The sequence below is a fragment of the Schistocerca serialis genome, chromosome 1 (genome assembly GCF_023864345.2).
Source record: "Schistocerca serialis cubense isolate TAMUIC-IGC-003099 chromosome 1, iqSchSeri2.2, whole genome shotgun sequence".
Lineage (NCBI taxonomy): Eukaryota > Metazoa > Arthropoda > Insecta > Orthoptera > Acrididae > Schistocerca > Schistocerca serialis.
Genome location: NC_064638.1, coordinates 430767710 through 430792540, shown reverse-complemented (window position 1 = coordinate 430792540; position 24831 = coordinate 430767710). Strand labels below are relative to the sequence as shown.

At 43.3% G+C, this 24831-nt stretch overlaps 1 protein-coding gene across 1 annotated transcript in view; it reads left to right on the top strand.

Annotated features, from left to right (window-relative positions):
- The window catches only part of LOC126481411 (transient receptor potential channel pyrexia-like), a 202319-nt gene that overhangs the window by 27328 nt on the left and 150160 nt on the right, over positions 1-24831 (top strand). Inside the window, exon 2 of the mRNA XM_050105187.1 lies at positions 13943-14000. Within this exon, the coding sequence (XP_049961144.1) occupies positions 13959-14000 (42 nt within the window). The 5' untranslated portion in view covers positions 13943-13958. The remainder of the gene's footprint in view (positions 1-13942; positions 14001-24831) is intronic.

The window sequence follows — 24831 nt, the reverse complement described above, 5'->3', positions numbered from 1 at the left end:
AACCCAGTTGTAAGCAAAGAAGGGAAAGCAGAAAGGTGGATGGAGTATATAGAGGGTCTATACAAGGGCGATATTCTTGAGGACAATATTATGAAAACGGAAGAGGATGTAGATGAAGATGAAATGGGAGATATGATACTGCGTGAAGAGTTTGACAGAGCACTGAAAGACCTAAGTCGAAACAATGCCCCGGGAGTAGACAGCATTCCATTACAACTACTGATAGCTTTGGGAGAGCCAGACCTACAAAACTCTACCATCTGGTGAGACTGGGGAACTGCCCTCAGACTTCAAGAAGAATATAATAATTCCAATCCCAAAGAAAGCAGGTGTTGACAGATGTGAAAATTACCGAACTATCAGTTTAATAAGTCACAGCTGCAAAATACTAATGCGAATTCTTTACAGACGAATGAAAAAACTGATAGAAGTCGACCTCGGGGAAGATCAGTTTGGATTCCGTAGAAATGTTGGAACACGTGAGGCAATACTGTCCCTACGACTTATCTTAGAAGAAAGATTAAGGCAAGGCAAACCAGGATTCTAGCCTTTGTAGACTTAGAGAAAGCTTTTGACACTGTGGACTGGAATACTGTGTTTCAAATTCTGAAGGTGGCAGGGGTAAAATACAGGGAGCGAAAGGCTATTTACAGTTCGTACAAAAGCAAGATGGCAGTTATAAAGAGTCGAGGGGCATGAAAGGGAAGCAGTGGTTGGGAAGGGAGTGAGACAGGGTTGTAGCCTATCCCCGATGTTATTCAATCTGTATACTGAGCAAACAGTGAAGGAAACAAAAGAAAAATTCGGAGTAGGAATTAAAATCCATGGAGAAGAAATAAAAACTTTAAGGTTCGCCGATGACATTGTAATTCTGTCAGAGACAGCAAAGGACTTGGAAGAGCAGTTGAACGGAATGGACAGTGTCTTGAAAGGAGGATATAAGATGAACATCAACAAAAGCAAAATGAGGATACTGGAATGTAGTCGAATTAAGTCGGGTGATGCTGAGGGAATTAGATTAGGAAATGAAACACTTAAAGTAGTAAAGAAGTTTTGCTATTTGGGGAGCAAAATAACTGATGATGGTCGAAGTAGAGAGGATATACAATGTAGACTGGCAATGGCAACGAAAGCGTTTGTTAAGAAGAGAAATTTGATAACATCGAGTATAGATTTAAGTGTCAGAGCTATTATGCATCAGAAAATCCCCATCGCATTGTAAATGTTTTCCTGACCAATTTTATTTTTCCCACCATGCACTAATGGCGAAACGTGTAAAAATAAAGTAGAATATTTAATTGCTATTGTTAAAACAACTACTGCCACTATCAATATTACTAAAGCCACCAATCAAAAAAATTAATCAGCCCCCGGAGAGATCACGTTAATATCGTGTAGCACGGCCTCTAGCCAAGAGAACGGCCTCACAGTTGGTGAGGAACAGAGGCGACTAGTTTCTTCAGGTACACCGTACCCAGCCGAAGCCACTCACTGATGATCGGATCTCTAGACTAGAGCTACCAGACTGCAAGGATGCTGACAGCTGCGTCTCACCCGCTGTTCCAGATAGTCGCAGACATCGTATGGAATTATGACAGGGTGATTTAGCGCGCCCGTCGAGGTGTGATCGCATACCTGATTAATGTGTTCCTCAAGCCAGAAACCTACACGTGCAACCGCGTGGATGCGGATGTAGTCGTCTTCCAAGGCGGGAGAGTCCGTGTAGAAGATGTAGAAGAACGGGCAACACTTGTTCATCGTTGAAAACCGCCCTCAAAACATCGCAGAACAATTCTGGCCTGAATTACGCCCCACACATATGACACTTTAAGCACCTCAAAGAGCTGTCCGTGCACTCGATACCACGCATCGTTTGAAATCTCTGCCCATCGAACCACACTGCAAGCATTCCGTCAGCTACTGTGCAATTTCTGTGTTGGCCCATTGAAGGCGGGAAGTTTTATGCATCGCTGTGAGCAATGGCTTTTTGCGATGTACTTGACTCCAAATGTCAATTTACTGCAATTTTCTTAACAATGTTCACTCAAAAACTGTTTGAAAAGGACCTGCATTCATCGACAGTTTGAAACCGATCGTCACTGACAGGGCGTGATACTCGTGTGGAGCCACTGTCGGTTAGGATCCCTCCACGACCGCTATTATTACGCCGCGAGTGGTACACCTTTCCTTGCAGACATGTTGCACAGTCCGCGGTCACACACCAATAAACTGGCCAACTTCATTCACGGTGTGGCCATGTGCACGTCCGAATACGATAGCTCCAGGTAGACCCATCTTAATTGCGCTGATTCCATGCGACCGCCCGGCACATATGCACTTGGACTGCCATGACTCATGTCTGTGGCACTTTCATGCGGGTTACTCATATTCCGTCCGGTGAGCATACAACTACGTCTACACGTCTGCCTCCACACCATTATTATTTCTACTACTATTATGATGGATCGCAGAAAAGAGTTTGTCCCGACTGTACTAAAACGATCACAATTAGCTGTTTAACAGTACCTTATCAGAAAAATTTTCATAAACTGCAGTATGAACAGAAGTCTTGGTCAGCACACTTTTCTCCTGTGCTTCCTGGATGCAGGAGACATTCCTACAAGGGCACATTGTCTAAACAGATGTGGGCCGCCTCCGCATGACGAGCCGCGAAACCCTGGTCTCTCCCAGTCTTTGGATGTACAGGGTACAAACACAGAATTAGAAGTAACACGATTCCGTGGACGACATCGCTAACGCACGAGAGTGTTGTCGTGCTCGACCCGGCGGTATACTTCTGGTGGAAGAAATTTCCATCTCCAGGATGACCGTCTGAGAGAGGGCAGTTCATGATGTAAAGTTCCAGATCACCAGACTGTGCACCAATGTCTTGAGTTAGTCCAATACCTTACATCTTGGGGCCTTGACATTGGTGCGCTCATTTGGGAAGGGCTATCTGAGAATAAGCTCTGCATAATTTCTCCATTTGCCTTGCAGTTAATATTATCCAAGGATTCCAGATTTCCTGAACTACGCGACTGGGTGAAGTATGAAGAGATTGTCACATCATGCACATTACTCAGAATCTCTTGTGGTCTCTTATATAATTCTACACAGACTCAAGCTTGAATGCAAGTTATCGCAATACGAATCTGAATATGTACGGTCTATCAATGTCAGAAGGTATACGTTCAACCCATGTAAATAACGGGAAGTCCACTGCGTTCACTCAGCTGACAAGATGCGGTTACAAATCACTGCGAGACTTGGCCTGATTATTCATTTACAAAAAGAAATGACTCGGTGGAAACTTAGGATAAAAACTGCGCTCCCGGCCATTAAAATTGCACCACCATGATGGTGGCATGGCCGAAGTGGCCGTGCGGTTAAAGGCGCTGCAGTCTGGAACCGCAAGGCCGCTACGGTCGCAGGTTCGAATCCTGCCTCGGGCATGGATGTTTGTGATGTCCTTAGGTTAGTTAGGTTTAACTAGTTCTAAGTTCTAGGGGACTAATGACCTCAGCAGTTGAGTCCCATAGTGCTCAGAGCCATTTTTTGATTGTGGCATGTGACGAACGTCAAGTTGTGCTCCATCCACGGATAAGCAAATGATTGACATTTCGGCGTGAAACGTTCCTTCCGTCTCGTCCACAGAGTTTCCTTACCGGATCGCGAAGTTCTAACAGCAGTCGCGGTCAGAATGGCTACACTCGCTGCGCGACGTGCAGCGCAAGAGACAAAATTTCAAATGGCTCTGAGCACTATGGGGCTTAACATCTGTGGTCATCTGTCCCCTAGAACTTAGAACTACTTAAACCTAACTAACCTAAGGACATCACACACATCCATGCCCGACGCAGGATTCGAACATGCGACAGTAGCGGTCACGTGGTTCCAGACTGAAGCGCCTAGAACCGCACGGCCACACCGGCCGGCGCAAAAGACAAATTACACGATTTGATCAGACACCTTTAATGGTGGAACCTAATTGCTTCTCTGCACAGTTACATTTATACTGTCTGTTTAAATAAGAGTCGTCAATCTTGCTTTGAAGGGCGAGATGGGGTCGCAACAGTCAATACCCGTATACAAATAATCAATTCCCTGTAGCATTCCGACAATTTTCAAACATCTCTCAGATCCGGCCACTAGATTGGAAAACGAGCATTGCAGACACTCACTACACTGTCTCGAACTGGTTTTAGCATCTACTATGTAAACAAAACAGGATGGTAGTGAAAAGTCAAAACGGATAAGGACACGCACAAAATCATCATACTTCAAGGAATGCAGAGTCTCATGGTGGTGGCTCTGTATAAAAAGTTCTTGGGTTTTTAATAGCGTCAAATGATTAAAATTACGCGAGCTTTCCGCCAAGCAAATCTTGGCCATTGCTCAGTGGTATGACTGCCAGTGAGCTGCTGGTACGCCCTTATATACACAAGCTGCCGGCTGTGGCGTTACTGCCACTATTGACATGCCATATAATGGCATACGTTGACTCGGCGTTTGATATGGCGCTTCAGTCGCGCGATCGCTGAATTCTACGCCGTGCTGAGCTGCAAGCCACCGTCACTACCCTTAAAGCTGTTATCTGTGATTTTTATTCCAATAGTTTCTTTAATTATACAGTCCCAGAAGCACTTAGTGCGAGCCACAACAGAAGTTTCGTCAAATTTCATCCGGTGACCGTCTTCTAAAGCATGCTACATCGACATCTACACGCATATTCTGCAAATCACAAAAGTGCCTGGCAGAGGGTTCATCGAACCATCTACACAATTCTCTATTATTCCAATCTCGTACAGCGCGCGGGAAGAATGAACACCTATATCTTTCCGTACGAGCACTGATTTCCCTTATTTTATCTTGGTGATCGTTCCTCCCTATGTAAGTCGGTGTCAACAAAATATTTTCGCATTCGGAGGAGAAAGTTGGTGATTGCAATTTCGTGAGAAGATTCCGTCACAACGAAAAACGCCTTTCTTTTAATGATGTCCATCCCAAATCCTGTATCATTTCTGTGACACTCTCTCCCATATTTCACGATAATACAAAACGTGCTGCCTTTCTTTGAACTTTTTCGATGTACTTAGTCAGTCGTATCTGGTAAGGATCCCATACCGCGCAACATTATTCTAAAAAGAGGACGGACATACGTAATGTAGGCAGTCTCCTTAGTAGGTCTGTTACATTTTCTAAGTGTCCTGGCAATAAAACGCAGTCTTTGGTTAGCCTTCCCCACAACATTTTCTATGTGTTCCTTCCAATTTAAATTGTTCGTAATTGTAATACCTAGGTATTTAGTCGAATTTACGGCTTTATCGTGTAACCGAAGTTTAACGCGTTCCTTTTAGCACTCATGTAGATATTTTCTAAACCCATGTTGACTGTGTGTCAATTAACCGTTTTCTTCAAGGTAATTCATTACGTTCGAACACAATATATGTTCTAAAATCCTGCTGCATATCGACGTTAACGTTATGGGCCTGTAATTTAGTGGATTACTCCTACTACCTTTCTTGAATATTGGTGTGACCTGTGCAACTTTCCAGTCTTTGGGTACGGATCTTTCGTCGAGCGAACAGTTGTATATGATTGTTAAGTATGGAGCTAATGCATCAGCATGCTCCGAAAGAAACCTAATTGGTATACAGTCTCGACCAGAAGACTTGCTTTTATTAAGTGATCTGAGTTGCTTCACTACTCCGAGGATATTTACTTCTACATTACTCATGTTGGCAGCTGTTCTTGATTCGAATTCTGGAATATTTACTTCGTCTTCTTTTGTGAATGCATTTCGGAAGGCTGTGTTTGGTAACTCTGCTTTGGCAGCACTGTCTTCGATGGTATCTCCATTGTTATCGTGCAGAGAAGGCATTGATTGTTTCTTGCCGCTAACATACTTCACATACGACCACAATCGCTTTGGATTTTTACCAAGTTTCGAGACAAAGTTTCGTTGTGGAAACTGTTATAAGCATCTCGCATTGAAGTCCGCGCTAAATTTCGAGCTTCTGTAAAAGATCGTCAATCTTGGGGATTTTGCCTCTGTTTAAATTTGGCATATTTGTTTCGTTGTTTCTGCAACAGTGTTCTAACCCGTTTTGTGTACCAAGGAGGATCAGCTCCGTCGTTTGTTAATTTATTTGATATAAATCTCTCAATTGCTGCCGATACTATTTCTTTGAATTTAAGCCACATCTGGTCTACACTTATGTTATTAATTTGGAATGAGTGGAGATTGTCTCTCAGGAAGACGCCAAGTGAATTTTTATCTGTTTTTTTGAATAGGTATATTTTTCGCTTATTTTTCGAGGATTTGGGGATTACAATATTCAATCTTGCTACAACAGACCTGTGTTCACTAATCCCTGAATCGATTTTGATGCTCGTTATTAACTCAGGATTATTTGTTGCTAAGAGGTCTAGTGCGTTTTCACAACCGTTTACTATTCGCGTGAGCTTATGTTCAGCTAAAGCCGGTTTCTCGGGGTAGGGTAGGCGGTGAAACCCTTCATGCTTCTTCCTCCGTTGCTCTACAGTGGGCTTTGTCAGTCCGATGTACGACTGGTCACCTTACAAGGTGTCTTGTAGACCTCAGGTGTTGTGAGACCTGCTGCACCTTTAATGGATCTCAGTAACTGCCGGATTTTTGAAAGAGGCCTGAAGATCGATTTGATCTTGTGTCTTTTCAGCAGGTGGCTTACCTTTCCCAACACAGAGCAACAGGAAGGCAAGAAAGCAAGTTTCTTTACCTGTTCCTCGTTGGTGGTCTTATTGCGATTCTTGCTTGAAATCGCTTCATTTATTTGACAAGCGTTGTAGACGTTCTTAAAAACCTCAGCTCATGGGGCGGGTTATCAGCACCTGATACCATTTTTGCACAACGTAACAATCTGGCCGCTTTTGCACCGGTATTGATGGCTGATGGCGTGCAAGTACAGATCAGCGTCAATAAATCTTCTATAGACGCTGTGGCCAAACATCCATTTCGTTTGCGGCGGGCGACGCTGTCGAGGAAGGACAATGCACTATTTCTTTCTATCTCCGTGGTGAGCGGGATGTTACTGTTAATGCTGCTGAGATGTTTCAAAAACTTGTTAAGCTCCTCACGTCCGTGGGGTCAAACGACGAACGTGTCGTCAACGTACCGAAAAAAACTACTAGACTTTAATGGCGATGGGTAGAAGGCATTATCCCAGAAACTCTCCATGAGGAGGTCTGCAATTGCTGGAGCTAACGGGCTTCCCATCGCTACGCCGTCCGTCTGATCGTAACACTGACCGTCGTACAAAAATAACAATGCCTAAATGGCTCACTTACAAAGAACTGCAATACTAGGTCCACAAAGTCTGACGGGCACATTCATTGACAGCGCCACATCGAAACTGGCCATAATGACACTCTCACTACGTCGAACAAGGTTAATTTAGCTGGTAAAACTGGCCGAGTGTTCACAGAGGGCCACACGTAGAGTGAGGAGACTGGCCAAGTACTTCGCCAGCTTGTATGTTATGCGTCGTTTAAGAAGGTCAGACGTTTAACAGCACGTGTCAGAACTCGACAGCGGCAGGATCATGTCCTATAGAGACTGCGGTATATCGTTCCACGACACAGCTGCTTGCTGATCTGAATCCCACGATTTTCATTCGAACATGAAATCGATGGGTTCAGGAGGCCCGTACTCAGCGTCATGCAGGATCTCAGTGGCCCGTGCAGGCTCTTACAGTCAGACAACGGACTCGTCTGCAACAAGACATGGGCACAGTGATGCCGTCTGGAACACTATGGACTCAGCACGGCGACGATACCTGCAGTTTCCCTCGACGTGGCAGCAGAGAGAGGTGCGCCGACACTGGTTCGCCCAACGACAACACTGGAGACGGAAGCGGCACCACGTTGTGTTTTCGTACTCCCAGCTCTACGTACAGCACCATGAGAGGACTTAACGTGCGTCGAGGCTCCGAGGATAACGAGTTTCAATTCGATCAGGAGGATACTTCGCTCAGTGCAACAAGTAACGCCGTATACACTATGTGAAAAGAGAGAAGCATTTGCGTCCGCGAGAGAGGGCGGGGGCAAGACGGGCACTTGCTGCCTCTCACTTCTCTGGAATCTGGAATACAGAGTTCTTATTCAGAGCGGAATCTGCCTATAACAAATACTGAGGAGCTAAACATAAATTCTCTGGGACATAATAAGTTTTTTGTGTCAGTTATAAAATTTAGTTCTTGTCACAAGACACGTCTCGAAACTGACTAACTTATTCATATAGAAAATGGCAATTTTAAATTCTGCCCCCCCCCCCTCCACCCCTGAAAAATATGGAGGGAAGCGAAGTCTTTCATGAGCTCCCAAAAACCGACTGGGGTTCCTCTCACCACGGAATAACCTTGCACAACACGTTTGGCGTGGGGGGACTAGGGGACATGAGACTTGCATCATTAAACTGTTGCACGAGGCTGTTTCGCGTGACGTAAACGTACCTTAACGGTCTGAAGGGCGTGTAGGGTGTTTTTTTGTGATGTTGCACCGTTTAACTTTTGCAGAAATATTTCATCGAATTATGATACACTGAAGACGTAATTCGTTAAAATTTTTGCTGAAGCTATGGAGCTTTAAGGTGAAATGATTTTCACACAACAGACAAGATCTTCGATGTATTCACGCAAGTCAATACAGAGTCCCAATTTGTGTTTTTCAGTTATTATTTTATTATTATTAACCACGGTGCAATAAGAAGGAAAACGGAGATTTATCTTTTAAATCCAGTCGAAGATGATGCATAAGGGACAGAGAACATACTCGGGTAGAGCAAAGATGGGGATGGAACTCGGCTGTATCTTTTCAGAGGAAACATTCTGACATTCCCCTTAATCGAAGTAAGGAAACCAACTATATAGCTCGCTGACGATGCGTCACTTACCGGACTGGACGTTTGTCGCATTGATACAGAAAAAGTCAGATTTCAAGCAGTTGCTACAATACTGACAAGATGCTATTATTATCTAACATATTTTTCATAAACATGTTCACTCTGCCACCGAAAATACATAACGGCTGGAGGCGAAACTAGAGATAACATCCTCTGGTCATAACATCGCCTACCGAATTTCACCTTGGTCGCATAAAATTACCTAAATTCCGTGCGCCAGGTACACACCAGTTTCAGGCATTACCAGTTGAGAGGTCACTTCGTGAACCGTGACTCATCCATAAAACCTTCTTCCAATGTTCTACTGATAAATGACAACACTTGTGTTCTGCGGCGATAAGTGACATCGTGTACTCGTTTTTGCGATCGGTAACGTCGCGACAGTAGAAGTCCCATGAACAAGTAGAAGTCCCATGGACATGGAGTTCGTTCGCCTCTCGATAAATCATCCTTTCACCGAGTCCAGTATCTGAACTGCAACGGCACTTCTATGTGGTTCCTGCGAGTACAGTATGTTGGAGAGTTCGGTGGTCGTATTCAGTTTATGTGTTGGGCGTACCAGATCGATGATTGGGCTCACGCAACTCTTTTTAAGTATCTCTAACGGAATATATGATCTCGTGGACGCCTATAATAACGCTCTGTTCAAAACCACTACAATGCCCTCGTCGACTCCTTCCGCCACATTATACAATATACGTCTATAGTGAAGAAGCAATGTGCTTACACTTTCTCTTGGCTATACAAACGTCACGCATAGCAATTTAAGGGGGACATAGGAGAACCTCTGGTCGCACAATATATATATATATATATATATATATATATATATATATATGGAGAAGAGAGGAACAAAAGTGTGTGTGTGTGTGTGTGTGTGTGTGTGTGTGTCTGTATTAAAAGCGATTGGTGGCCGAGAAGAATGATCACTACATTACCGCCCACTGCCACGTTGTCAAGAGTAAAGTCAAAAGTTCCCCACTCTTGAACGCGACGCTGTATATTTGTAACTCTGAAAAGAAGGGTGACGAATGGCAGCGCTCCCGAACGTGACGGGAAGAGCTCTGCTAGGCGCCCAGCTATCTGCTGCAACAGATGTCCTCGCCAGGAATACACCCTCAGGACTGGCTGCCGGGAGTTACACGCTATGCTCGTTCGTGCGCTGGTCTTCATGCAAGAATGAATAAGCTTCACCAGGTAAATACACGCGGGTAACGTCATATCAGAGCTCCGTGACTGTACTTCTTCCTCATTCAGTACTGGGTGCTATGTGATGCACTCAAAATCGTCGCTAAGAAGTCACTAGAAACTGGCACAGTAAAGGTAATGTTTCACATCTGTTTTTATACGTCATATATAGCCTTAACCAAAGTGCCACTTTCGGGACGGGGAGATGTGCCGACCTCGATCGACTCCGCCCGGCAGATTAACGACGAGGGTCGGTATACCGGCCAACCTGGAGACAGCTTTTAGGCGGTTTCCCACTAACCATCAAGTTAAAACCGAGCTGATACACGATTCGTAGACATATAGAAAACTTGCGCTCACTTTCAAACGAACAACCCTACATGAAGTTAGGTGGGGTACATATATTCCGTCCCCTGCGGGTCACAGAGTTACGACAGGAGGGGGATTGGGCCACTTCTTAAACTAACCATGACAAACCCGTTAATGACCATACCGATCTTGCGCCGGGATAAAGACACAGGAAAGACTCACCAGAGGAGAAACACCCCTCTGAAGATGTCCAGCGCAGCTCTGGACGAAACGTTAGGAGCTGAAGAGTTTCATGGACCACGACCTTACACCCCGGAAGGTTTACCAGAAGATATGTCATCCGGTCGTGAAAGCTTTCATACATTTGAAAGCTGTTCACAGAGCTGGAAATGCTTATGCAGGAGATAGTTTTGCGTCGTTTTCTCCACCCACGCGTTCTCCTGTTACCTCTCTTCGCGTTTCCCACTGTTCTTTCGAATGGAATGTGTTTTCAACAATTTCATTTTCCTACATGATCTGAAAACTTTTGCCGACCGCTGTGACCGAGCCATTCTAGGCGGTTCAGTCTGGAACCGCGCGACCACTACGGACGCAGGTTCGAATCCTGCCTCGGGCATGGGTGTGTGTGATGTCCTTAGGTTGGTTAGGTTTAAGTAGTTCTAAGTTCTAGGGGACTGATGACCTCAGATGTTAAGTCCCATAGTGCTCAGAGCCATTTGAACCATTTGAAAACTTTTATCATCCTGTCATAAATGAACCACTCATTCATATCATCGGCATCAAATTCCTGGCAAATTTGTATATTTGTCATCAACTCATCCTTTAAATTAATTCGCTTGAAAAATGACAAAAAGACTTCTATGTTATCTTCATCACAGATAACAGCCCACGTAGAAGTTGTTTTCTATTAAGCCGTTTTAATGTTTCAGCAACTCTTCGATCCATTGGTTTTTCTAAGAATCTCACATTAGGAAGCAAAAATTTTACTGTAAACATTGCATATACACTCTCTAAAAGTTCAGCTGAAGGATGGGTTGCCGCACTTTACAGTAAAAGTGGGACTTTTGCTTCTTTACCAATTACGTTTTGAATTTTTGTTTCTTTACTTCAGGGATAAAAGTGCTGTCATACCAGTCAACGAATATTTCCGTGTTCATCCATGCGCTTTTTTGCTTTTTATAAATTAAGGAAACCCTGAAATTTTTGAACCACAGGCGGTAACTGGATTTCCCGATGAGGAGCAATGGCATTTTAGAGCTCCTGGTAGCATTTGCGTTAACTAATATTGTTACTCACTCTTTACTAGTTTTACACCCCGGAACTAAACTCTCTCGCCGAGAAGCAAATCAATTTGATGGCAATGATTTCAAATTTAATCCGGTTTCATCAACGTTGTAAACAAAGTCCCAGTCAAAGTCATTTGCTTCCAATTCTTTTTTAAACTATTTTTTTAAAAAAAATTTCTGCATATACATCAGATAACATTTTTCACTTTGTATTTACAATTCGCGAATTCCCCGATGAGATTTGAACTTGTACAACCATCCGTTACTTGCCACAATTAATTCATCTGTACTTTTTTTTTATTTAACTAAATGAAAAGAGCAAAGGAACAGGTATCGGTTGCCCAGTTGACCGTTTTTGTAAAAACCAACAATATAAAACTTCTTCCAAAAGTTCATTTTTCGAATCTTCATCACTTTCCGTTGTTTAATTCCGTCTTCGCTATCAATGCAGGTGTAGTTTAAAATTAAATCGGCATCCTTCTTAAGAATTATCGCTTATCGTAGAAGTATCTACACTTACCGGCTAATTTAGGACCAGTTTCTTCTTTTTTTTAATGAAACAATAATGTTTATGTCATCTTTGACGGATGGAATCACTCTTTTACACTTTGTCATTTTTCAGCACAGACGCGACACGGCGCAGCGGCATAGCGATTGACAACTAACTCGAAACAGCAATGAGGCGCGCATGGCAGCCATCGGCTGCATCGCGGACGCGTCGTGCCAGCGCGACATCCTTGCACGCACGGCCTAGACTTCAGAGGTATCTGCTCGCGGCTGGCAATTTGATTAATCGCGAATCTGTATACGTGAGATGTGGAAAATCGAGTCTCCTCTGTACTGCACTCTTGGACACACACCTGACCATATTTCATCTTATACTGCCAGGAACAATGTGCTTTGGCCCACTAATTTGCCTGTCCGGCACTGTGCATTGTTGAGTCTAACAGACGGCAATCAATGGCGCCAGCAGTAATACCGCGGCTGGAGGATTAATTTCACACCATTAACTTAATTTGCTGCTTTTGATTGCTGAAACGTCTTTCAGTCATTGGTGGTATAATCTATGTTTTGCTTTTCCAGTATCCAGGATACCAACATTTCCCAACTAACGCGTCACTGAGATCCCTTTCTACAAGAGCAAGTATAATACAACACACAGCGCTTGTAAAATCACGACTAAACAATAAGATTTCATCAACTGTAGCTCCTTTTCTGACAAGTCATCCACAACAGAATGGAAACAACGCTCTCGAGAGTGTCTGGAAATGCCTGACAAATGATTATCTTTGAACAGTGCCACTTCGTGATCATGATACCAAACTACTTGAATCAACACATCTAAAGTAAAAGCTTTAGATGAAACTTTGGCTTATTTGTTAGTTTATTAGCTAATACCACAAACGCTAACAAAGATCAGAAGTAATCCCTGAATGGCATGAGCAACATGAATATAGACGTAGAAAACTGTACTCGAGCGACGTAAAAATACGTAATGATGTACAGGAAAACAGCCATTTCAAACCTAACTAAGGGTATCATCTATATTTACAGGTACATCCACACTTTGCAAAACACTGCCAAATGTACGGCAAGAAGGTACATCCCATTATACCAGTATTAGGGCTTCTTCCCGTTCCATTCATATGATGATAACAGGAAGAATGACTGCTGAAATGCCGCAGTCTGCGCTGTAATTAGCATGATCTTCGCGAAGCCTGCAGGAGCGATATACGTGTGGGTCTATAGCCTACCCATAGATTCATTACTTAATGTAGGCACTTGAAACTTTCTAAGTAGGTCCCCGGAGAATTTTAGCATCTCTCTTCAAGTGTTCATCAGTTCAGGTTCTTCAGCATCACCGTAACAGTCTCCCACGGGCCAAAAAACCCGTGGCCATTTGTGTTGCTATTCTCTGTGTACGTTCTTTATCTCAGTCAGTCCTATCCGGTACGGGTCCCATACACTTGAGCAATATTCGCACGAGTATCTTGTAATACATCTCCTTTGTAGGTAGACTGACTGCATTTCCCTATATTGTACCAATGAGCTAAAGTCTGATACATTACCCACCACTCAGCCTGTGTGAGCGTCTCCTAAATAAATATAAGGAAGAGGGCATTAACAAATAGAAATAAAATTTAAAAAATATTCAAATTGAAAGTAAGCCATGATTTGATACGGCGTTTTAAGTATTTAACTGGAATCCGTCTCATTGCAGGACACAGAAAACAACCATGCCTCAACACGGCGGGGGTTCAGAAAGGGGCGCCGGCCAGGTGAGTGTAGCGCCGCCGCTGCTGCTGCAACCCGTGTTCTTGCAAATCTCTGTTATCAGCGCCACGTGTTAGGTCCTTTCACATATTGTGTTTACCTCCAATAAAGCTGAAAGCTACCTGTGCCGTCTTATTGTCTTATTTCTGTGTGAACGGCCTCCACGAGATTCTTCGTTAGCACTACGTCTTTTACTCTAGATCTTGTAAGGGGTCCGTAGGCCCTTACTGTAAGTTTGCACTCGGCACAGGTCGATAGGGCAAACAATCGATAGTGTCGTGTTGCGAGGGCGAGTGTAGCGTTGAAGTCAGTTCCCAGGCTGCGGTGTCCGAGCAAGGTTTACCGACAAAGGGAGTGGCCATCGCCGCGGTTTAACCCCTTTGTGCTAGAATAATACGGGAAAGTGAAGAAGTACAATTACGAGAGTGATCAGTGATATTTCTGTGCCGATATCTTTGGTTTCGCGTCTACCGCGCCGGCATCAATTGGATTGCAGTGTTGGATTGCAGTGATTGAATTGCGTGTGACAATAATGAATAACGAAGAGGCCTGTGCCAAGATTAGCCGTAATTAATTATGTATGACGAAGGCAGTGGCTGTCTCCTTTTTCTTGTGTTTTTGAGGCGAATGTAGGTCTTGATTAGTGAAGCTGTGTTGGCGTTCTTCTTGTCACCAGACATTTCATTATTACAGCATTGAGAAGGACAAAATGGAATGTAACAACTCCGTAGCAGTCAAAATCCGATTGCCAGCCCCATTAGGTACACAGTCACATTAATTAATATTTATTTGGGCTGCTATTCAGATCCCGATCGAGTGGGATACATAAATCGGACTTGTTACACCCTTGGCTTACCGTGAAAGGACAAGTGCAATTTTCGGACGAATCGTAAAGAACAATAGATAATTTTACCGTGCTTAAAGCGAGAAAATATTTTTCAATGTTGGATTGAGATAGAGCATAAACTTTCAAATCGCGACAAGAATCAGTGCATTTTTGAACAATACGAAGTAATAGCATCTTACGATTGTGACTAAACTATTTTTTACTTGCCATATTAGATAAGAGTAATAGTGTCGATAAACGGTGTTATAATGTGCAAACGCGTAAATCCGCACGAAAAACTGTGAAAAGTGAACACCAAAGAAAGACATGTGTGAACTTTAAAATAGCAAAACGAACTAAAAATTTGTCACGGAAGCTTTTAAAGAAGTGTTTAGTGGTAATATTTTGACTGAAATTGCTTTTTGAATAGTGAAAATCGGACAGCTTCAAGTGGACCCATAAACTGTTATGCGGACGACAATTCATGTGGCGACCCAATCGTTGAGTGACGTCACGCAGACCCGTGTAGCAGTTGCGCCAAAGAGCTTCGATCTGCGAGGTGATTCCCACGTCATCCCAACTACCTGTGCAAGTAGTAGTTCAAGCACAGACGCACTACACCGACGGTCTTCAGCGCGACTTCGAGACACCGAGCGCCGACCCGGCATCTAGCGGCCGAACTACAAACTACGCCGCCTGCAGCGCCACGGAGCGGCCGACGGAGAACTACGACGACTCGCCACAGATCTTCAGCACGACTTCATGCGGCTCCGGCAGCAGTACAGCGCCACGCCCACTTCAAACGTCAAAACATCACGACTCGTGGTAACGTCAGTTGGTGAGTGGAGACGACTGGTTAGCATAACATTAAATTGCAGTGTGCAGTCTTCGCGGTAAATAAACAATTGTAAACGGAATTTCACATTAGGAAAAGTACCCAATTACAGTAATTTCCGAAAAGTTTGCGAAACATACTCTGAAGTATAGCATACTTATTTATGCATACTGCGTTGTCTAAATGGTAATTATACAGATATGCTCATTGTTTTTGGGGATTGTACATTTATAGATTTTATGAGTGGTGTGATTTATCTTGTTTAGAACATTTTACATAAGCTGTGTATGTGAGAATTGATATTTGAAGTTATTAGGTTGTGAGAGTTGGTATGTTCGGTATTCATACGTATTGTATCAATTTTGGGATTAACTGAAAATACTGCAGGTACTGTTTGATTAGTTTCATGGTAATTAGGAGTGTTTTGGGTTACTAGAAGTTATTCTATATTACTTACCTGTGCATTAAAAATAAACAAACATGTCTACTGAAGATAAGCAGGTTTGTGAGGCAGTAGTTGAAAGGAAAGGGATAGGACAGGAAGACAGAGAGGATTCAGGAATCAGTGATTATGGATTGTCATTAGATAGCCCATTAGCACACTCAACTAGTTAACCCGAGACACCGGGACAAACGACGAGAGATAAGCCAGTTTCAGAGGGTGCAGATATACGACCGATGTTGGCAGCCTTACTAAAAGAAAATAATGCATCATTAGAGAAAAGTTTACAAGAAAATAACGCGTTACTAAAGGAAGATTTACGAGAATCATTAGAGAAAGGTTTACAAGAAACAAGAGAATCACTAAAGGGTTTACAAGAAAATAATGCATCATTAGAGAAGGGTTTACAAGAAACTAGAGAAAGCTTAGAAGAGTCATTTAAGGAAACTCTAACACAAGAGCTCAAAACATTGGAAAGGAAGATAGAATATAATCTGAAGAAGGAAATACAGGAATTAGAATAACGACTGAAGATGGACATCAACGAGAGAGAGAGTAAGCTGCAGAAGAATATAGACCAAGTCCAGGGGGACGTGGAGATGGAAGGAAAGTTAACAAAAAAGATAGAAGACCATATTAAAGAAACGAAAGCCGAATTGGGAGAAAGAATCAACAAAGTGGAAACAATTTGCAATCATCGAATCGCCGAGGTGACGCAGATGCAGAAACAACGCAATGATGCGGTTAAGGGGAGAGGAGATAGGCAAAACCAACTGGCTGTCAATCTGCAAAATGCTATAGCCGTGCAACGAGAAGAGGATAACAAGAGGGTTGCAATGGAGGTCAGACAATTACAACAGGGAGTGCAGCAATTGGAGAGCAAGACAGAAGAAATTGATAAACGAATTAGCAGTGCCACCTTAACCGTTGGGGAAGGTAGAGTCGTTACCTTGATGAGCAGTGATAATCGGTACGTCCAAAATAATACAGGGCAGAAATTTAGACCGAAAGGAGGGTTGCACCCAATGATATTTATGAAATGGTTAAAAGGAGTTTTCCCAGCACATCTTAAAGACTCAGACAAGATTCAATTTGCAATAGATAGAATGGAAGGTGAGGCCTTCACTTGGGGTGTCCGGAAGAAGGAAGGGACTACTAGTTATGATCAGTTTGAAGAGGAATTCTTGAAGAAATACTGGTCCAAAAGCCATCAGTGCGCAGCAATTGAGGACCTACTCCACCGCAAGTCACTTAGTACATGGAGAGGAACGTTGAGAGAGTTTGCCGAACATTTGTGGGAATTGAACGAGACCTTGGAACAACCCCTGAGTGATGACGTAATGATATCAGCGATAAAAAGAAGAATGAGCCGGAGAATGCAAGAAAGTGTATCCGGGAGCCTAATTAAAGATAGGGAGGCCTTGATGGAAATACTGGAACAGTTGGAATCTGTTCGATCACAGGAACACAATCAAGCTAATGATCAAAACCGAGGGGGAAGTAATGACCCAAGGAATCATTTTGGTAATTCGTCTAATTATAGAGGAAGAGGTGGTGGCCATAGGTACAGGAACCATGGTGGTGAACGGCAATGGAGAAATGATTGGAGAAGGAGTGAAGAACCGAGAGATCATGAGAGAGGATGGGATAGGCGAATGAATGACAGTGCATATAGAAGAGGCGGAGAGACCGGAAAACTGAATGACACTCCAGATGAGGTCCGGTCAGGAGTGAGAGCTACAAGGACCAGAGTAAACCTACTATGACACGACAATGGTGGAGATCTGAGAGAAGATCTACTGGAGGAAAGAAGTGGGATTCCCAAAGAACCCATGCTACCCATGATAGGGATCAAGCTATGTGGACTGAATATCGAGGCATTAGTCGATACAGGAAGTGAAGCATGTGCAGTATCCAAAAGGTTATATGAACAGATACTAAAAGCAAATATTAGCTTGCCTAGTTTCCCAGTGAGTGGAGTGAGAATTGTGAATGCTTTGGGTGCAAGGAGTAAACCTATTAAAGAACAAGTGTTGATTACCTTCGAGATAGAGGGAGAAGAATACAAAGCAACATTTTTGGTGGTGGCTGGATTGAACACATCAATTATTTTAGGGATAGATTGGTTGAATGAAGTTGATGCAGTAGTGAGTTTTGATGAAGGCACTATCAAGGTCAAAGGAAGAAACGGAGAAGAGAAGAGATTAAAGTTTGCTGGGGGGAGTGCAATCAAAGAAGAGGAGGAATTCAGAAGGATAAATTTGTGTCATGAAGAGGAACCCACCATGGGATACGGAGAAGAGGAACTAGAAGAGGAAGTGTTGATATACCTTGAGGGATTAGCACGAGAGAATAGACATAAAGAGGATAAGATCAATAAAAAATTGGAAGAGATGACACACCTAGATGAGGGGACTAAGAGGAAATTAGCCACAGTATTATACAGGCGTTGTAAGGTATTTTCTCAACGGCCAGGTATCATGAAAGGGGTGGAGTGTAAGCTAAAGATAAAGAACCATAAACCGTTCAATATAAAACAGGACTCCATTCCCCAGGCGAAACGAGGAGCAGTAGATGAAGAGATACAGAGGATGATGGACCTTGGTGTTATAGAAAGGGCCAACAGTCAATATAACAACCCCCGATTTGTTGTTGATAAGAAGGATGGAAAGGTGAGGATAGTTTTCGATGCACGAACAGTGAACAAAATCATCGAGCCGGAGCGAGACAAACCTGAGACTATAGAAGAACTGATTCAAAAATTCCGAGGAGGAAAGGTGCTTAGTAGTATCGACTTAACTGCTGGTTACTGGCAAATACCATTGGCCACAGTCCCCCCAGTATACAGCATTTACTTATGGAGGAAGGTGCTATCAATTTAGAGTGTTGCCACTTGGGCTTAATGTGTCAGTGTCTGAATTCATAAGAGCGATGGATAAGATACTAGGCGAGGAGTTACTTAAAAAGGTCACCGTCTACGTGGATGACCTCTTGATACCAAGCGAATCATGGGAAGAACATTTGAATAGATAGGATGCAATCTTGGCAGCTGTTGAAACCGCAGGGGCAACTGTAAACCTGGACAAGTCGGAATTTGGCAAATCAAAGATAAAATTCCTGGGCCATATAATATCCGAGGAGGGTATCTATTCTGATCCTAGTAAAATGGAGGCTATTAGAAATTTTCCGACCCCCCATAGTAAGAAACAGTTGCGAGCATTCTTTGGGGTTTGTGAGTTTTATAGAAAATTTGTCAAAGGATCTGTACTTAATGCCCCGAGTATGAGGGAATTGACCAAGGCGAGGATGCCGTGGCATTGGAGTGCAGAGTGCCAAACCGAGTTTGAGAGTATCAAGGAAGCACTATATAGTGCAGACATATTGTACCACCCGGATTTTTCCAAGGATTTTTATTTAGGAGCAGACAGCTCTGACTATGGACTAGGAATACATTTGTACCAAATGGAGAGGAGCGGAAATGGTGAGAGTGTAAGAACAATAGCGTTCGGTAGCAGAAGTTAAAATGCTTGGGAGAGGAAATATTCTATTACCGAAAGGGAGGCATTGGCAATTGTGTGGGGGTTTAAGCGTTCCCGATATTATTTGGCCGGAAGACATGTGAAAGTAGTGACTGACCATAAGGCCCTTACATTTCTGACCACAAGCAAGTTGAGGCATAGCAGACCAACGCAGTGGGCCCTGGCATTACAGGACTATGACTTCGAGATAATTTATGAACCAGGAGCAACACATATAATACCTGATGCTTTATCAAGATTACCAGCTGACTCGAGAGGAATGTTGGTGGATAGGCCAGAAGGAGAGGGAGTTAGAATTAACCTGATGAAGGGAGTACAGTATGAAGAATTCATAAGGGAGTTCCTAAAGAATGTGCGCAGGGAACAGAATGAGGACGAGAAATTAAAGACAATTAAAAACAAATACAGGTGTGCAGGAGAGGAAAGAATTCGCACATTTTATTATATTCATAATGGGATACTTTATAAAAGAAACAAGGAGAGTGAGGAGAACTGGAAACTCTGTGTGCCTGAGCATGTAGTAGAAAAATTAGTTTGGTATACGCACTATAGTAATGCGCATTATGGACCGAAGAAGTGTCTGGAAAAGTTGAAGTTAGATTGTGCATTCAACAACATGGGAAGGCGTATACGTAAGATACTGAGTACATGTGACACCTGTCAAAAATCTAAAACGACTACAGTACAGCACAAAGGATATATGCATCCAATTGTACCCACAGCAATTAAGGACATAGTTGCAGTGGATCTCTTTGGGCCACTTCCTGCCTCACGAGGGAATTACACACAAATCTTAGTAGTGGAAGAACTGGTTTCCAAGTACATAAAATTTTACCCGTTGAAGAAAGCCACTAGTAGAGCCATCATTAACCATTTTGAGAAAGACTATTTTCAAAAGGTGTGTATTCCTAAGCGAATTTTGAGTGATAATGGGTCACAATTTAGGTCAAAGGAGTGGACAGAGATGCTAAATGAGCACAGAATTCAGCAAATTGCCATTTCTAGTTATAGGCCAGCTTCTAACCCAGCAGAACGAACAATGAAGGAATTGAACGGTTTATGCTGAACATACTGTCATAGGAAGCATGGTTCATGGAAAGAATATCTGGAAGAATTTGAGCGGGTCAGCAATCACCTCCCACATGATTCTACAGGGTTTGCACCATGTGAAGTATTGCTCAATCAAGAACCCGACAGTATTTTTCGTGAGTTGGTAGTCTACCCACCAGGAAGTTGATTGACCTGGGAAAGGAAATTGGAGCTAGTGGAATTAAGTATGAAGGAGAAGGCTAGAAAAAAGACAGGAAAGACACGACAAGCTAGTGAAACCGATAACTTACCGAGTGGGAGACCTGGTACTAGTAAAGGTTCATGCAAAATCAAAGAAAATAAACGCTGAAATACATAAATTTAACCACGTTTATAAGGGACCGTACAAGATTATAAAAATTGGTCATCCTAACACTGTGGAGTTGGAATATGCACGGACAAAGAGAGTGCATGGTAAGGAACATGTGGAAAACATAAAAAGCTACTACTCACACGAGAACAGGGATAACCCAGATGAGGAAGGGGAACTCGATTAGGGCGAATGTCTGAAATGAGAGTGTTCAAGCTCCTTGATGTAGTTGAGTAGGACATGTTTAGAACATTTAGTTGTTAAACGGACATTTGAAAAAGGGAAATGTTTATTTACATTGTGTTTTCTGATGTATTATAATTAGAATTGCATATTTCATATCGACGATTACCTGAGAATAGGTATAAAACCTGTAACAACTAATTTGTAGTATAATAATTCATATGTCATGTGTTCAAGTAATAATTTTTTGATTGTATGTTGTGTGTTTCATTCAATATTGGACTATAGAGCACTATTGCTGTTTGATATAAAAAATTGTAATTTGGACAATGCCATGTTTATGAGGTGTAATAACCTTTTGTAGAATATTATTGTGGAGGCAGCCCACTACCGAAGTCGAGGGATTATTTGGTGAATTGTAATTTCATTAATTATTTACACTATGTGTTTTGTTCAGATGTAGCAATGTCTAATTCCCTTGCCGATTCTTTTACGCCAGTGGCTCCAAAGAAGTTTTCGAGGGCGGGGATGTAAGGGGTCCGTAGGCCCTTACTATAAGTTTTGCACTCAGCACAGGTCGATAGGGCAAACAATCGATAGTGTCGTGTTGCGAGAGCGAGTGTAGCGTTGAAGCGTTACCAGGCTGCGGGGTCCGAGCAAGGTTTACCGATAAAGGGAGTGGCCATCGCCGCGGTTTAACCCCTTTGTGTTAGAATAATACGGGAAAGTGAAGAAGGACAATTACGAGAGTGATCAGTGATATTTCTGTGCCGATATTTTTGGTTTCGCGTCTACCGCGCCGGCATCAATTGGATTGCAGTGATTGAATTGCGTGTGACAATAATGAATAACGAAGAGGCCTGTGCTGAGATTAGCCGTAATTAATTATGTATGACGAAGGCAGTGGCTGTCTCCTTTTTCTTGTGTTTTTGAGGCGAATGTAGGTCTTGATTAGTGAAGCTGTGTTGGCGTTCTTCTTGTCACCAGACATTTCATTATTACAGCATTGAGAAGGACAAAATGGAATGTAACAACTCCGTAGCAGTCAAAATCCGATTGCCAGCCCCATTAGGTACACGGTCACATTAATTAATATTCATTTGGGCTGCTATTCAGATCCCGATCGAGTGGTATACATAAATCGGACTTGTTACAATCTCTGCTACAAGGAAAGCCAACAGGACGATTTGAGATGTACCTTCGTTTTAATGTTTTAGCATAAAACTCGAGCTCCCATCTACTAGTATCTAAAAGTCTCAACTCCTGTGGATAGGCTTATCTTGTGTTTGTTGATTTGTCCAGAGTTGCAGATCCACAGATTCATTTGATGTTTGGTATGACACAGAAGTTTGAAAGACAAACAAAACTTCTGTGCAATATTTGCTTATTACCATTCAACGCAAAATAAAAACATATTGCTCCACTTCAATATGTTAGTCGTCACTGTTGCTACCACAGCACTTATCGAAGTCGAAGATGCATAGTCTCATCCGAAGACGTCGCTCCCAGCAGCCGTAACTCAGTACAAAACTCTACCAGTGCCGCCACTTTCAGCTAAGACAGTGTCTTCTATTATCGTGGCTTATGACATCTCTCAGGGCGCCAGCCACCCCCTAGGTCAGAATTACGAAGCGTTTTATGAATCAAAATACTAGCTGCACAATTTCAAATGACAGTGGCTCAAATGGCTCTGAGCACTATGGAACTTAACATCTGAGGTCATCAGTCCCCTAGACTTAGAACTACTTAAACCTAACTAACCTAAGGACATCACACACATCCATGCCGTAGCCAGGATTCGAATCTGCGACCGTAGCACTAGCGCGGTTCCGGACTGAAGCGCCTAGAACCGCTCGGCCACAAAGGCCGGCAAATAACAGTGACGGCCAGTTTTCTGTGTGAATCAGTGCAATTGTTGGTTCTGTTAAAAACAGTTGATACACACAGTAGTATGCCACAACATAGATACCACCTGTTTAATAGTACAATGAGGTGATACAAGTCATGGGATAGCGTTATGCACTTACACAGGTGACGGTAGTATCGCGTACAGTGCACTGGCAGAGCTGTCATTTGTACTAAGGTGATTAATGGGAAACGGTTTCCGATGTGATTCAGGCCGTACAACGAGAATTAACAGACTTCGAGCGCAGAATGGTAGTCGAAGCTAGACGCATGGGACATTCCATTTCGGGAATTCAATACTCCCAGATCCGTAGTGTCAAGAGCGTGCCGAGAGGACTAAATTTCAGTTATTACCTCTCACCATGGACAACGCAATGGTCGACGGTATTCACTTAACGACAGAGAGCAGCGGCGTTGCATGGCGTTGTCAGTGCTGACAGCCGAGCAATACTACATAAAATAAACCCAGAAATCAATGTGGGACGTACGACGAACGTGTCCGTCTGGGCAGCGCGGCGAATTTTGGCGCTATGGGCTATGGCTGCAGACGACCGGCGCGAGTACCTTTGCTAACAGCACGACCTCGCCCGCAGCGCCTCTCCTGGGCTCGTGACCATAGCGGTTGGACGCTAGACGACTGGAAAACCGTGGCCTGGTCAGATGAGTCCCAGATTTCAGTTGGTAAGGGCTGACTGACGGGTTCGAGTGTAGCGCAGACGCCACAAAGTCACGGATCGAATTTGTCAACAAGGCACTATGCAGGCTGGTGGAGGCTCCATAATCGTGCGGATTGTGTTTACATGGAATGTACTGGGTCCTCTGATCCTACTGAACGGCTAAGAGGCTGAAAATGGATATTTGAATTCATGGACTTCATGTTCCGAAACAGTGATGTCACCGGGCCACAAATGCTCGCGACTGGTTTGATAACACTCTGAACAATTGGAGCAAATGATTTGACCACCCAGATCACCCGACATGAATCCCACCGAACATTTATGTGACATAATCGAATGGTCATTTCGTGCACAAAATAGAGCGACGGCAACTTCTTCGCAATTCTGGACGGCTACAGAGGCAGCATGGCTCACAATATTTCTCCAGAGGACTTCTAGCGACTTGTTGAGTCCATGCCACACAGAGTTGCTGCATTAGGCCGGGAAAAAGGAGGTATCTCATGACTTTTATCACCTCAGAGTATGTAGGTCGATCTTTGGAACGTAATACAGTAATGGTTCTGCTTGGCATGGATTAGACATCTCCTTGATACGTTTTCGGAGGCACATGGCTCCAGATGCCTATGCACAGCTCACCCGATTCTCGCAAATTATGGGCTGGTAGGTTGTAGGCCCGGAATTGGCGGCCAATAGCATCCCACATGTGTTCAATCGGGTTCGGATCAGAATAATTCGTGGCCAAAACATCAAAGAGATTTTACTATCCTCAAACTACTGTAGCACGATTCTGGCCTCTTTATAGGGGCAGTTATCTTGTTGTAATATGCCATCACTATTTGGGAAGATATCGAGCATGACGCGATGCAAATGGTCCGCAGTAAAATTCTCGTAGCCCACAGCTATCATGGTGCCTTCGGTTGCTACAACAGATCCGTCCGATACTTTTCCATTGACCCATGGTCCAATCTAGATTAACCCGTACCCAATGCAGCGTAATTGACGATATCGTTGGGTTAACATGTGAATACGT